This window comes from Apium graveolens, chromosome 6, assembly GCF_009905375.1.
Source record: "Apium graveolens cultivar Ventura chromosome 6, ASM990537v1, whole genome shotgun sequence".
In the NCBI taxonomy this organism is placed as follows: Eukaryota; Viridiplantae; Streptophyta; class Magnoliopsida; order Apiales; family Apiaceae; genus Apium; species Apium graveolens.
In genome coordinates this window covers 35,435,947-35,449,802 of record NC_133652.1, presented here as the reverse complement: position 1 = coordinate 35,449,802, position 13,856 = coordinate 35,435,947, and the positions used below count along the sequence as shown (strand labels likewise).

Sequence of the window (13,856 nt, the reverse complement as noted above, 5' to 3'; positions counted from 1 at the left end):
TTGAGAGAGAGTAGGAAGTTGGAGGAAATGTGTGAAATGAGGAGTGAAGAGTGTGAGTAGGAACACTCCCCCCCACCCACCTTTATATAGCCAAAGAAGAGGTGATTTGGGCCTTAAAAAGCCCATTTGGGCCCAACAAAGAGAAGGTTCTGGAATTATCCTGGAAATTCCTGGAAAAACCAAGTGAAAAATTTTAATTTTTAAAAAAGATTCTGGAAGAATCCAGAAAAACCTTAGAAGAACCTGGAATTTGGGCTCAGAAATAAGGCCCAATTCTAGAAAAACCTTGAAAAAATCAAGCCCAGTTAAGGGCCCAAAGTGTTTAAAAAGCCCAGGTAAAAAGGCCTTTATATTAGGCCCAGTTAAAAACAAAAGTTAGCCCAATAAGGGAGGGGCCCAATCAACTAAAAACCCATTGAAGGGTTGGTCCCAGAAAATTCAGCCCAAATTAAGGGCCCAGGTCACAAGGGTCTAGGTCAAAACAAATATATTCTGAACTCTTGACCCCATTCGAGGAGGACTTGCACCAAGATCCTAGCCGAATGCATTGAGGTCGAATTTCCTTCGACCAAGGCTGAAAAAAGGGGCTAATTCGGTCAAGAAAAAGAATTCTGACCAAAATTCTTGGTCGAAAATACCGGAATAGTTTTTAACCCTGCTTCTTGACCCAGCTCAACCAGAAATCAAAAGAATTCCTGATCGAAATGCTTAAGGTCGAATAGAATTCGATCAAGGCTCAAAACCAGACTTAATTCGATCAGGATTTAGACCCATTCGACCAAGAAATATGAAGGAATCCTGGCCGAACCAATCCTGCTCGAAATAGCTTCGACCAAGGCAAGAAAGATGGTTAATTCGGTCAGAAACGCAGGAATCCTGACCGAAAGGGACAAAAATTCCTAGTCGACAAAAAAAAAAAGGGGGGGTGAAAATCCTGGCCGAAATTCGACCAGGAATTGAGGTCGAAAGCATTCTGCTCGAAACCCTGTCGACCAGGGCAATCTGAAGGCTAATTCGACCAGGATCCTGGTCGAATGGATTCCTGGTCGAAAATTGTATAAAAAAAAAAAGAGAAAAGGAAGAAAAAATCCTGGAAAATTATAAAAATATAAGGAAATTCCTTAAAATAATTTCTGAAAAATGTTAATATTTTCAGAAATAAGGAATAAATCCAGAAAATAAAGGATAAATCCCAGAAATTAGGGAAAAAATCCAGAAATTAAGGATAAATCCCAGAAAATTAGGGAAAAAATCCAGAAATTAAGGATAAATCCCAGAAAATTAGGGAAAAATCCAGAAATTAGGGAAAAATCCCAGAAAATTAGGGGAAAATCCCGGAAATTAGGGAAAAATCCAGAAATTAAGGATAAATCCCAGAAAATTAGGAAAAAAAATCTAGAAATTAAGGATAAATCCCAGAAAATTAGGGAAAAATCCAGAAATTAGGGAAAATCCCAGAAAATTAGGGAAAAATTCCTGGAAATTAAGATAATTTCTGAATAAAAGGAAGATTCATTGTAAATGTGTAGGTCGCTCCACACTTTACGCAAAAACGAAACCCTGTAAGGGAACGAATAGACTTAACTTCTGCGAAACCTAATCAATGTTTCCCAAAAGTTGGGGGGCAAATGATAGGGATAAATAAATTATGATTGTATAATTAAATACTGCATTAATTGTACAAACTGTGGGCTGCTAGGCCCAATAATAAGATGTATAATATTCAGACCAGAAAGGTTAAGCCTGATGGACCAGATCAGGCCTGGTGGAATAAAAAAGGCCCAAAAGCCCTGATTATTAATTAATTTCATAATTAATTAATAAGGGAAAAATCAGCTATTGAGAAGAGTCCCGATAAGGATATAAATCCTTATAGATTAGTCTCAAGGGGACCTAAAAGGATAAGGAATCAGCTTCCTACTTCCTAGGACTCCTAAGTCTATCCTAATTCAGAGGCTTGTCCACCAAGTCTCCTATACCAAGTCCAATTCAAGGACCACCAACATCTATATAAGGGGCCTCACACCACAAATCAGAACTACGTTTTTTGACTTGATCCTTGGCAATCAGCAAGGTACGTAGGCATCTTGTTAAGGCAGATTGAGTCACGAAACACAAGAGCAGTCAAATCGAGCCTCAAAGCTCACGTTCCTTAATATTAAATACAGCAATTATATATATTAGTTTTTAATCCATAACAAAAATGATTTTTAAAACATTTTTCGGAATTAAGACGGGTCGTTGGATCAATTTCGGGTTAATAAACAGGGTTCGGTTGGCCAATTCTGGCTCCGAAATAATTTTAGAATAATTATTGAGCCTTGATAATAATTTAGAATAATATTTTAAAGCTCGAAACTATTTTTCGGAATTTTTAAATCATTTTTAAATAATTAAATCTAATTAAATAATTGATTAAAATCAATTAATAATTGATTAAATCAATTAATCAATTAATTTTCGAATTAATTGACCAATTAATTAATTAAAAATTAACTGAAATTAATTAATTAATTAATTCAGATTTATTTTTGAATTAAAAATAATTTTCGGAATTAAAATAATAATTTTCAGAAATTAAAAATGAATTTTTATAATAAAAATAAATAGGAAATATGATTTTTAAACATTTTATAAACAGGAATCCTATTTTTGAAAAATTTGCAAACTACAGGGACTAAACTTCGCCATCTTCAAAAATACAGGGACTAAACTGCAATTTTGCAGTTTCAGTCGCCGAAAAATCGGGGGTAGCCGGAGAAGACGATCCCGGCGTCCTCACCCCACCAACACCTCCAGATCAACACTACACAACACCAGGAACTTGTTCATGCAATCAAAACATTCTAATCATCCCTGTTCTGGCCAGAAATTGGCCAAGAACATCGTCGGTTTCCAGCAAACATCGTAAATCTTTAAAACACAACTCCCTTCGATTCAAGCATCCTCTGTTAACGAGCTATATATCAATCGATTGCAAATTTCATAAGGAACACAACCCACTATAAATCAACAGCTAATAACCCCTTAATCAAAAACCCCCAAATTTCAATTGAAAACATTCATACGGGTTATAAACCCTAATTTTGAAATTCGAAAATTAAACCCACTTTTGAGCATGTTATTGAACTCCAAATCAGACGTATGACATAGGAAAATCATCAGGAAAATAAGCTCTACAACATGCAATCATCAAATCATACAAACAATCATCCGAACAAAAATTCATATTTTTAATAAAATAAATTCGAAAATAAATAAATTTTCAGAAAATAAACGTTTGATTCTGCAGGTATATGGATTACAGATTCTGATAGAGCTTTTCAAGACCTTCAAATCCAGTACTCGAGCTTTTCAAACAAAGATCAATAACACCTTCAAAAGTTGATTTGATTCTTGGAACAGTTTATGAATATATGATTTTTCTCTGTAAAATTATATATTTATCTGTCTGCAAATGATTTTGATACGAAATAAAATATGGTAAAAGGCTATTTATATTTACGGAAAATTAGTATCCCGTTGGATCATTCCGGATATAAAACGGTATGTTTATTTGTAAAAACTGATCCAAACGGTATCGGTTTTCGGGATAATTATCCAAATCAGTATAATTTGTACTGCGGTCTTGGTCTCAGCGTCTGGTTATACGTACTACGAAGTGATAATTGGGATAGTTTAATAAAAAGCTCCCGTTTATCGAAAATACGGGTTTTTATTAATTTACCGAAACGAATACTGTATCGAAAATATTGCGCCGGGACCCGCGCAGAACAAATCGTACGCCGGATCGAAAAAGTCGAAACATGGAATATGCTCGGAATATTACAATTAGGTTAGGAAGGAGTTCTCGGAAGAGTTTCAGGTTCCAAAAACGTAACAACGGGTGACGTCGGTTGGTTCCTGTTTTTATAAAATAGATTCTAATTACCCGGAATAAGATTTTAGAAATTTCATATGATTCTTATAAATCCATAAATCAACATAAAAATAATTAGGAAGATATGACAATTATTTATATTTTATTTTGGACATATAAAAATTAAAATACTCAATTAATATTATTTTTGAATATCCAAGTACAGATAACACTTAACAATTAACTCATAGAATAGATACTGAACACACATAATAATTATTTAATATCAAAGATAATTACACGATATATCTCGGATATTACATCTGTCACTCTTCACTTTCTTGCAATCAGGAGATATGTGGCCTTTCTCATCACAGTTGTAGCATTTGACATTTGTGTAATCTCCTTTGTCAGACTTTCCTCCTTTGCCTTCAGATTTTCTGAAATTCTTCTTATCAGAACTTGCACCTTTTCTGGAAAACTTCTTTCCCTTCCTGAACTTCCTGTATGCAATCTTTGTGATTCCTTTCACCATAAGAGCACACAGCTTCATCATCTCTTCATCAGCATCCGTCTCAGGCAAGCTTTCATATTCTGAGTCATCATCACTATCAGAACTTGATGACTCAGTATCAGACTTTGTGAAGAGAGCTTTACCCTTGCCTTTCCTTGAGGTGGCTGCCTTGGGAGATTCTTCTTCAGCCTTAAGAGCAATTGTTCTTGACTTTCCTCCTTTCCTCTTGCTTCTTTGTTCCATCTCAAGTTCATGAGTCTTGAGCATCCCATAGATTTCATCAAGAGTCGTTTCATCAAGATTATAGTTATCTCTTATTGTTGTTGTCTTCAAATCCCAGCTTTCAGGAAGAGCTAACAGGAATTTAAGGTTTGAATCTTCAAGATCATACTCCTTATCAACCAGTGACAAATCATTCAAGAGTTTGACAAATCTATCATATAAATCAGTCAATGACTCATTAGCCTTTGAGTCAAAGTGTTCATACTCTTGAGTGAGTATTGTCTTCCTGTTCTTCTTAATCGTATCAGTTCCCTGACATCTTGTTTCCAAGGCATCCCATATCTCCTTTGCAGTTTTACAGTTTATTATCCTGTTTGACATTACATTATCAATGGCACTATGCAGTATGTGTCGTACCTTAGCATCCTTAGCAATTGATGCGATATCTTCAGCAGTGTAATCACTCTTCTCCTTTGGTACAGACTTTGCTGCTTCACCTGCAACTGCAACAGTGAGTTTTGTTGGATTGTGAGGTCCTTCCTTGATTCTATCAAGATATTCTGGATCTGTAGCTTCCAGAAACATAGTCATCCTCACATTCCATATGGGATATTCAAATGGTTTCAATATGAGAACTCTAATAGCCTCATATCAGCTATGGATTTGTGTCTTTGGAGGTTCTTCAGTTTTGGTGGGCTTAGTCGGAGTTTCTACTTCAGACATGATTATTTTTGGATCTTAAACTGTTTGTGTGTTAACCAGATAGGCTCTGATACCACTTGTTAGGTCACACACACTGTAGAAGGGGGTTGAATACAGTGTATAGCACAATCAAATCGAATTCTAATAACACAAGCAACAGAAAAACAGACTTTATTCAAAGCAATAAACTCTGTTACAATGCGGAACTGTGCTCTCTCAGTGATGAACAAATATCACGAGAGATGCTAGGGTTACAAAGAATAATATTCTCGATAATGATAACACTTATAGTGTAAACCCTATGTCTGTGTTTATATACTACACAGTTACAAGATAATCGCTAATTGATATGGAATATAATTCTGCTTCCTAAAATATATCAATCAGATATCTTTTCTTCCAAGTATTCTATTCTTCATAGAATTTCCTCTTCATGCATATCTCTTCTTACGTTTGTCTTGATCTTCTCTTTAATCAATCAGCCGTCTTCCTTATCTGAACGTTTCCTTTAAGTCCTGATATTATCTTCTGATAAATATCTCCTGAACCTTAAGTACTGATAACTTAAGTTCTGGTGCTGATTTCAGTTAAGTATTGATTTGCCCTGTTTAAGTAAGATCTGAAAACTAAACATAAATCATATTAGTCATGATATTATCAAATATATATAACAACCTTTACAGTCCATACAGTCCATGTGATGCACGGGTCTTCATTAAATTTTTATATTACTATCTTAAATTATAATAAATTTATTTTAATTAATATTAAATATTATATAATTGGTAAAAATTGAATCATTAACCTTAATAATATATTTATAAATTATAATATTAATATTTATTATTGGAAAAATTCGAACATGAAACTTTGAATAGAGTATAAATAATAATCAAAATATTTGTTAAAAAGATCATACAATTATACATAGAGATAACCAACCAACCAGAAAAATACATATCATTTAACTAAATATGCTGATCAAACTAGTTCAATGTACTGTCACAGATGGCATTAAAATATTTACAACACCAAACAATGCGGTCATAAATATTAGTTATATATATGATATGGCCACTAGTTACAGAGATTAAGCAAAGCAAAAATACATCATCGTCTGATCACTTCTCTTTTTCAGAAGCAAGCTAAATCATAACAACAATTAAGAACAAAAGCTCGGGCAAAATAGGCTAACATATAAGGAGAACTTGAACAGAATTTAGGGGAAGTTTATGTACTAGATTAACTATTTGCAGGCTTTACTAGTGGAACAATCAAGAACACCAGCATCAGCGGTTAAAACAGGAACCAAAGATCCTGGAGCTACAGTAAATGACTGGGGTCTGGTATAAGATGGGGCACAGCTTCCCCATCCTGATGGATTAAAATAAGCACCATTTACAAATACATCCTTGGAAGATCTCCATTTCCAACTTTTCCAATAATCCGGACCCTCCTCGGTCTCTCTTTTGGTAACCTGTAGTGCGAGTAACAGGGCGTAAATGTATATATTCTGATATTCGATTCAATGAGTCTCAAGTACTCACCGTTCTCATTTTAAAAAGTTTTAATGAACGGGGACGTTGTTTAAGTACATCCATACTGGTAGGTAGGACTATGAGCATGTACTTGCATGTAGGTAAGTATTGAAGTATGTATATGGTACCTCTTTGTTGGAACGATCATTTGGAGCTAAAAAGAAGTTTCCTTCACTTAAAATAGTTGGATCGGCACTCCCTCCTATTGCATACATTATCCATTGGTCATACCTATTGTTTGCAACATGGGCGTACCCATTTCTTACCCTGCACATAATCGTACAAACTCTATTTTATTAAATGTTAACAACTGGACAAGATATCTCGAAAAGGAAAGTAATAACAATCTCTTAGGAGGGAGGGAGTATTTCTATTCTCACCGTGGCATCCTTTGAACTAGAGCAGGGCCAAAACTGTTAAACACAACAGTGACTTTCATGTCTTTATCTGCTGTGAAGTCATCTCTGTGTCCAAGCAACATCACCTGAAATTATTAAGCTCTGTATAATGAGATATTAATATTCACCTAATTCACTACATGCAAATTTTAATTACTGTAACACAACACCTCTCGGTGTAGCTCGCTTCTTTTACGGAATATTAAGAGTACAAACATTGTCAAAGATAAGTCACGTGTGTGATGTGTTTAACTAGCAAAGTAAATAATTTTAATTACTATAGTGTGCTTACTTTGTCATGCTCAGTCAAGTAGTTGTTAGACAAAGTAACAGCAGTAGAAGCATGAGTAACATCAATAAGGCCATCACTGCACCGGGCTAATGAGCAATGATCAACCCAAACATTCGATGATGCAAATATACTAATCCCATCTCCATCACAACCTAGCCTATGTCCAAGATGTTCCGTCGTGCTTCGAACAAGCCCAGCCTTCCCTGGCTTACAATCATGAATACTAATCCCATGAATAATCACATTATTCACTCCATCCAAAGTAATGCAAGGTCCGCCCGCAATCTCAACTTTCGCTCCCCTCCCGTCTATAGTCTTGTAACTATTAACAATAAGTTCATTTTCAAGTTTAATCGTCATGTCCTCCTCAAAAATGATCCAGAGCGGTTCTGGTTGGATCACTCCATATCGAAGTGTACCGGGTTTTGGATCAACCGCGTCGTCAGACGAGTCATCGACAACGTATATTTTTCCATTCTTGCCTCCTAATGCAGACTTCCCAAAGCCTATGGCACAATCAGCCAAGGCTTGGCGATTTGATGCCCAGTTCTGATTGAATCTCCAACAAGAATCTATGATGTTCATTGGTTTGTTTTTCGGAATAGAAATGTCGGGTACAGTTTCCGGTTTGTAATCTACTGGATCTTTTGCTTGCATGGTAGAAAGAACACAAGTTAGTAGATATGAGAGGAAAAGGAGGGAACTTGGATGAGCTAATGCCATTGTTAGGAATTAGTTGAAATTGAAACACAAAATAATGGTAAATTTATAGTAAATGTGTGTTTCTGTGTTGAATTTATAATTAAAATACATGATACAAAGGAATCGTGCTTACCATGTTGAATAATATAGAAGGTGTAAGTTAGAATGTTGGTATGAGTTCGGGACTTCATACTAACTAACGTGTTTGCACGAGACTTGTTTCAAAACTACATGCATATCTCTCCCCCTTCGTGCCATCAATTAACATTTAGTCCACACTTCAAAAGTGTCTTATGTATTAACGGTCCTTTAATATGATATTCAATATTCGTTCTGTATTCAACGTAATACATATGTGAATATTGGTGGATAATTTTAACAAGATATTTGACAGGTACATAATTATTTCATATTTACATGTTTACGTAAGCTTCAAGTGTCATACTTAAGTCACCTGAGTTTTCAAAATATACATAACATTTGTTATCATTCTTTCTGGGTTATAATATATTACTCCCGAATTTTTAAAAGAGGAAAAAATAAGTAATAAATAAGTGTATTATTTTCAAAATTTTGAAATGAAAATATGTCAAATTTATATATATTTTTTTATTTTATTTTTTTATCGTAAATAATCCGCAACCGTTATATTTATCATCACTTATTTTTATTACTTTAAAAAACTTAAAAATATGATCATAAATGAAAATAAAATTATTTTACTTAACTTTAATTTATTTTCGCTCTTTTTAAATTTAGGGAATAAGGTGTAAGACACCGGAGTCAAAAAGTATTGCATTGAGTTCATACCTCAACACAAAATGTAATTGTACATTAAGCGGCATGCGCGGTGCGTCGATTTACGCCTAACAAAAGTTGCATCTTTAATTCGTTCAATTCAATTTCGGGAAATCAGCAATTTCGTATTATCCTTTGTTATCTTGGTGATTTTCATCTGTGATTAGGGACAAACAATACTAAATTCCAGATCAAAAAGTGTTTATTATTATCAGATAAATGCTCCTTCGCACTATAAGAATTTCCAAAAATACCAACAGAAATTAACGACGAGAATTAGTCTGTTGTAACTTACTAACATATTGCCAACAGAACCCAAACTGATTGAAAGTCAAAAAAATAGTGACCAATACATAATTGAATGGTAACAGAACATTTACCAACAGAACATTTTGTTAGCAAAATAGGCGCCAAAGAGCCCGCGCAAACCCACCAACGGAACTAGTAACATATTCCATTGGTAATCTGTAACAAAAATAAATTTGATGCCTTAGTAAATGTAAAGTGTTAATATGAATCTACCCGGCAGTAAATGCAGTCCTCGCCTACTTTCCAGATCTTTTATTCAAAATACATTCCACATTCATTTTCTATTTTTCTTCTTCAGCTTTGTTTACTTGGACGTTCTCACAAAACTCACAAATCAAGATATAAGATTTATTTGTGATATATCAAGGTTAGTTTTTCTTCAATTATTTTCATAATTATAACCTGTGTTTGGGCCTATTTAAATACATAGTTAACTTTAGCTTGCAAAATCTGTTTATATTAATGTTGTTATTTTGCATATTACTTATAACTTAATTAATTTTTTGATGATATTTTTTATTTTAGAAGCTTCTTAGTTAATTAGTAAATTGGGTGAATGCCAGCTATTATTTTGTGTTTAGCAAAAAAGAAAATTAGTGTCCTTTTATGTCTCCAAGAGTTGTGTAATTTTGTTGGTTTTAGTGGTCAATTGGGTCTCACTTACTTTTTGGAAAGCTGGTCTTATATCATTCTGGATTACTATGTTACTGCTTCTGGTTTGGCCTTGATGGCCTCCACAATCTGTTCAAAGTTTTTAAAAGAATTATAGTTTTTATGGCCTGCTAAACCAATTTTGGAATGGAGATATATATGGGTTGTGATTGGTGTAAGCCCAATTATATTTAATTGAATAGATTGGTTATATCTCTATAAGCCCAATCATAATTTGTAAAGGCCTTTGTGTATATACTAACTTCTAGTTATAAATATTTTATAGTTACGAATTTTTTTTTGGTAGGTTACAGAAAAGTTATTAAGGATAAGGATAAGGATCGAGGTTGGATGTATCAAAGGATCGACAGTGGAGGTTACCTAACTCCGGCTTTTGTAACTGGGTTGAAAAACTTTATGCAATATGTGATATCTCGAGAAGAGTCTATGAATGGGACAAATATTCAGTGTCCATGTTTTAAATGTGAGAATCGCAAATTTTGGAATGTGGAGACAGTAAAATTGCACTTATTGAAAAAAAGGGTTTGTAAGAGATTATTACGTGTGGGATCGACACGGAGAGCCATATGTTTCTAGACAAAGTGGAGAAGAATAATCAACACATTACTCCAATTTTAAAAGTAGAAGAGATGATGACAACCTAATGTACAACATGGTAATGGATTCCGCTGGTCCAAGTTTTGATCCCGAGATGCCAAATGCAGAAGCACAAAAGTTGTATGATATTTTAAAATCATCCGAGACGGAGTTATATGAAAGACAGTGAAACTTCTCAGTTGTTTGCCGTGGCTCAGATGTTGAGTTTGAAATATGACCATCATTGGTCAAAGGCATGTTATGATCAGACATCACAGTTCTTAAAAGGCATCTTACCTCAAAATAATACACTTCTTGATAGCTTCTATAGTACGAAGAAGTACATGGAAGAGTTGGGGCTTCCTTCCGAACAGATCGATTGTTGTTTTAATGGATGCATGATAGATTGGGGTGAAGACATCAACATGGAGTCGTGTAAATTTTGTTCACATGCGAGATATAAAACAAGACCTAAAGGATCCAAGAAGGGGAAGAAGAAAGTGCCTTTTAAAAGGATGGTCTATTTTTCATTGGCACCGAGATTGCAAAGGTTGTATGCTTGACCTACGACAACTACCCATATGAGATGGCATGCCGAACATTATCAAGAAGAAGTTGTGATGCGTCATTGTTCATACTCAGAGGAGTGGAAGCAATTTGATAGAGCACATCCATCATTTTCCTCGGAGATGAGAAATGTTAGATTGGGACTTTCTACTGATGGGTTTCAACCATTTGGTGAATCAGGTGGAAAATATTCTTCTTGGCCAATTATAGTGACTCCGTATAATTTGCTTCCATGGATGTGTTCAAAAGAATAGTACTTATTTCTTTCTGTACTTATCCCTCGACCAAAAAATCCAAAACAGAAGATAGATGTTTTTCTTTAACCGTTGATTGCTGAGTTAAAAATGTTGTGGGAAGTTGGTGTAGAGACTTGGGATAATTCATTGAAACAGAATTTATGTATGTGAGCTGCATTGATGTGGACAATCAGTGACTTTCCTGCTTATTCAATGTTTTCAGGATGGAAAATTGTCGGTCATTTAGCTTTTCCTCATTGTGCCCATGATCATGATGCTTATAACCTTTCTAATGGTATTGGATCTATCTTGACAAAGGTGTTGGATCTATCGAATCTTGGCCCTGCATTTTATGATATTAATTAAAAGAGTACGAATAGAACATTAACCTTAATCGCTACGGTGCAAGCAATTCAAATTCACATCTTCTACTGTATTCCCTGATTCTCCTTGGACAAAGTGTGGGCTTTGATCTCCCAAGGTGTACCTCTCCCAAAGCTCCGAAATTCCAAAACCCTAGCTGGCTTCTTGAGAAAAACGGCTTCCTCTCTCAAACCCTAAGATGTGATTTCGTTTTTGTGTGTTAACCCTAGCTTTAGGAGAATGAGAATATTTATAGGCTACAGTAGGGATCATGGACCATTAGGTCAGACCTTCTAATAACATTTCGGGCCAAGCCCAATATCATTAAATATTAATTCAATCCACTAAAGAATTAATATTTGCACTAACTTTCCTAATTCCGTAAATTAATTATTTAATTCGGCTCCCATATTAATTGCTTATAAATTCCCCATGTTTAAGATATCGCATGTCCATTAATTAAATTAATTTCTGAAAATTAATTTAATCAATATCTTTTATCCTTGATCATCCACTCAACCTTAAAATTATGCAAGAACAAATCTTCCTGCAGGACTAAAGCATAATTATCTTTATGAGCTTTCAAGAGGACATCATCACCCGAATATATTTTTCGGACACGGTTTCCTTTTATAGTTAATATCCCACTCTGTATATAATGTCATTGTCCAATACATTAATTTTGTAATTTAAAATAAATTACTTAATGTATGAATCAAGGCATGTGCATAAAATACAAATGTCAATTACTACATTCGGATTAAGAACCTAAGCAATAATAATATCGTAGAATCTTAGTTCTTCTTTATTGTCAGAATAAAAGAAACAATTATTCTACTATTTTGATCCCGTTCAATATACACAAAGTATACAAGTATTATTCAATAGTCAAGATAAACTATTTCTAAATAATACTTCAGCCGTTCCAGTGGTTTGTCTAATACCACTTAGACTGTGAACCTTTATTATATTATATTAGAAGTTTGACAATCTAATCTTCTGCTATCCCATTTGATACTAGATTGTCTATAATATATAATATACAGACTATGTGAAAATATGCATTCAAGATTCTCAAATAATTTATTATTAAAGTATATACTTCAAACGAATATTTCAGTATAAACCCTAACAAAAGGGGGCGGCAAAATTGAAGTCACTCAATCGACTGGCAAATTGACATCAGATGAAGATGAAAAAATTGACATCTCTTCTTGATGTATGTATATTCATTACCTTATGTGTTCATCTCTGTCTTTTTATCGAGTTATGGTGTATGTATACTTCTAGTTCGTTTAATTAGTTCATTATTTCACTTTCTTTATAATGTGACTTCTAAGTTATTCATTTTAGCATAAAAAATCCATGAGATATTTTTGAGGGGCCAACTACCACTTTGTTAGCATGTGGAAATTTAATATTATTTACGTTCTAAAGCACTGAAATGGCAATATAGGTTTGAGGAATACATCTCCTTTATCAACATGCAGAATAATAATATTTGGTTCAATGGAAGAATTTAGAAATGCAATTAGAGATTATGTTATTTAGTAGTTTCTTTCAGCATAATTTTTATTTTTTTCAATTTATATTATCTTATGTATTAAAGGCCCGAAATGACGAGGTTTGGAAACAATGTTGACAATGTACTGGCTCAAATTGGAAAGGGCGTGCCGACTCATATTGGAAAGAGCATAGAAGCTCAATCTGGACAATGCGTCCCCACCAAATCTAGACAACATATTTCATCACAATATGCACAGTGCGTTCCCACTAAAACTGGACATCTATCTGGACATCGAGTTTCATCTCAATCCAAATAGCGTGTTCACTCTCAGTATGGACATCGAGTTTCCCCTAAATTTGGAGAGCGTGTTCCTGGTCAATCTCGACAGCACATTCCTTCTCAGTCTGAACAGATGGTTCCCTCTCAATCAAGAAAGCGTGTTCTCACTCAATCTGGACCGGATGTACCTGCTCATTCTGTACAGGTTTTTGGACAACTCGTTCAAGCTCAAACCGGACAGAGCTTTCATGCTCAATCTAAGTCGAGGTCAGATCAAATGCGAAAGCAAGGCACATCTCAGTCGATACTTAACTCACCGACA

General features: G+C 34.4%; 1 protein-coding gene across 1 annotated transcript; it reads right to left on the bottom strand.

The window, feature by feature from the left end:
• Positions 1 to 6,363: 6,363 nt before the first annotated feature.
• LOC141667744 (putative pectate lyase 16) lies at positions 6,364 to 8,247 on the bottom strand. Its single transcript, XM_074474353.1, has 4 exons — positions 7,526 to 8,247; positions 7,216 to 7,319; positions 6,964 to 7,102; positions 6,364 to 6,774 (listed from the first exon to the last, which is right to left on the bottom strand). Exons 1-4 carry the CDS (start codon positions 8,180 to 8,182, stop codon positions 6,544 to 6,546), a joined length of 1,131 nt encoding a protein of 376 aa, XP_074330454.1. The 5' UTR covers positions 8,183 to 8,247; the 3' UTR covers positions 6,364 to 6,543.
• Between the last annotated feature and the right edge of the window lie 5,609 nt (positions 8,248 to 13,856).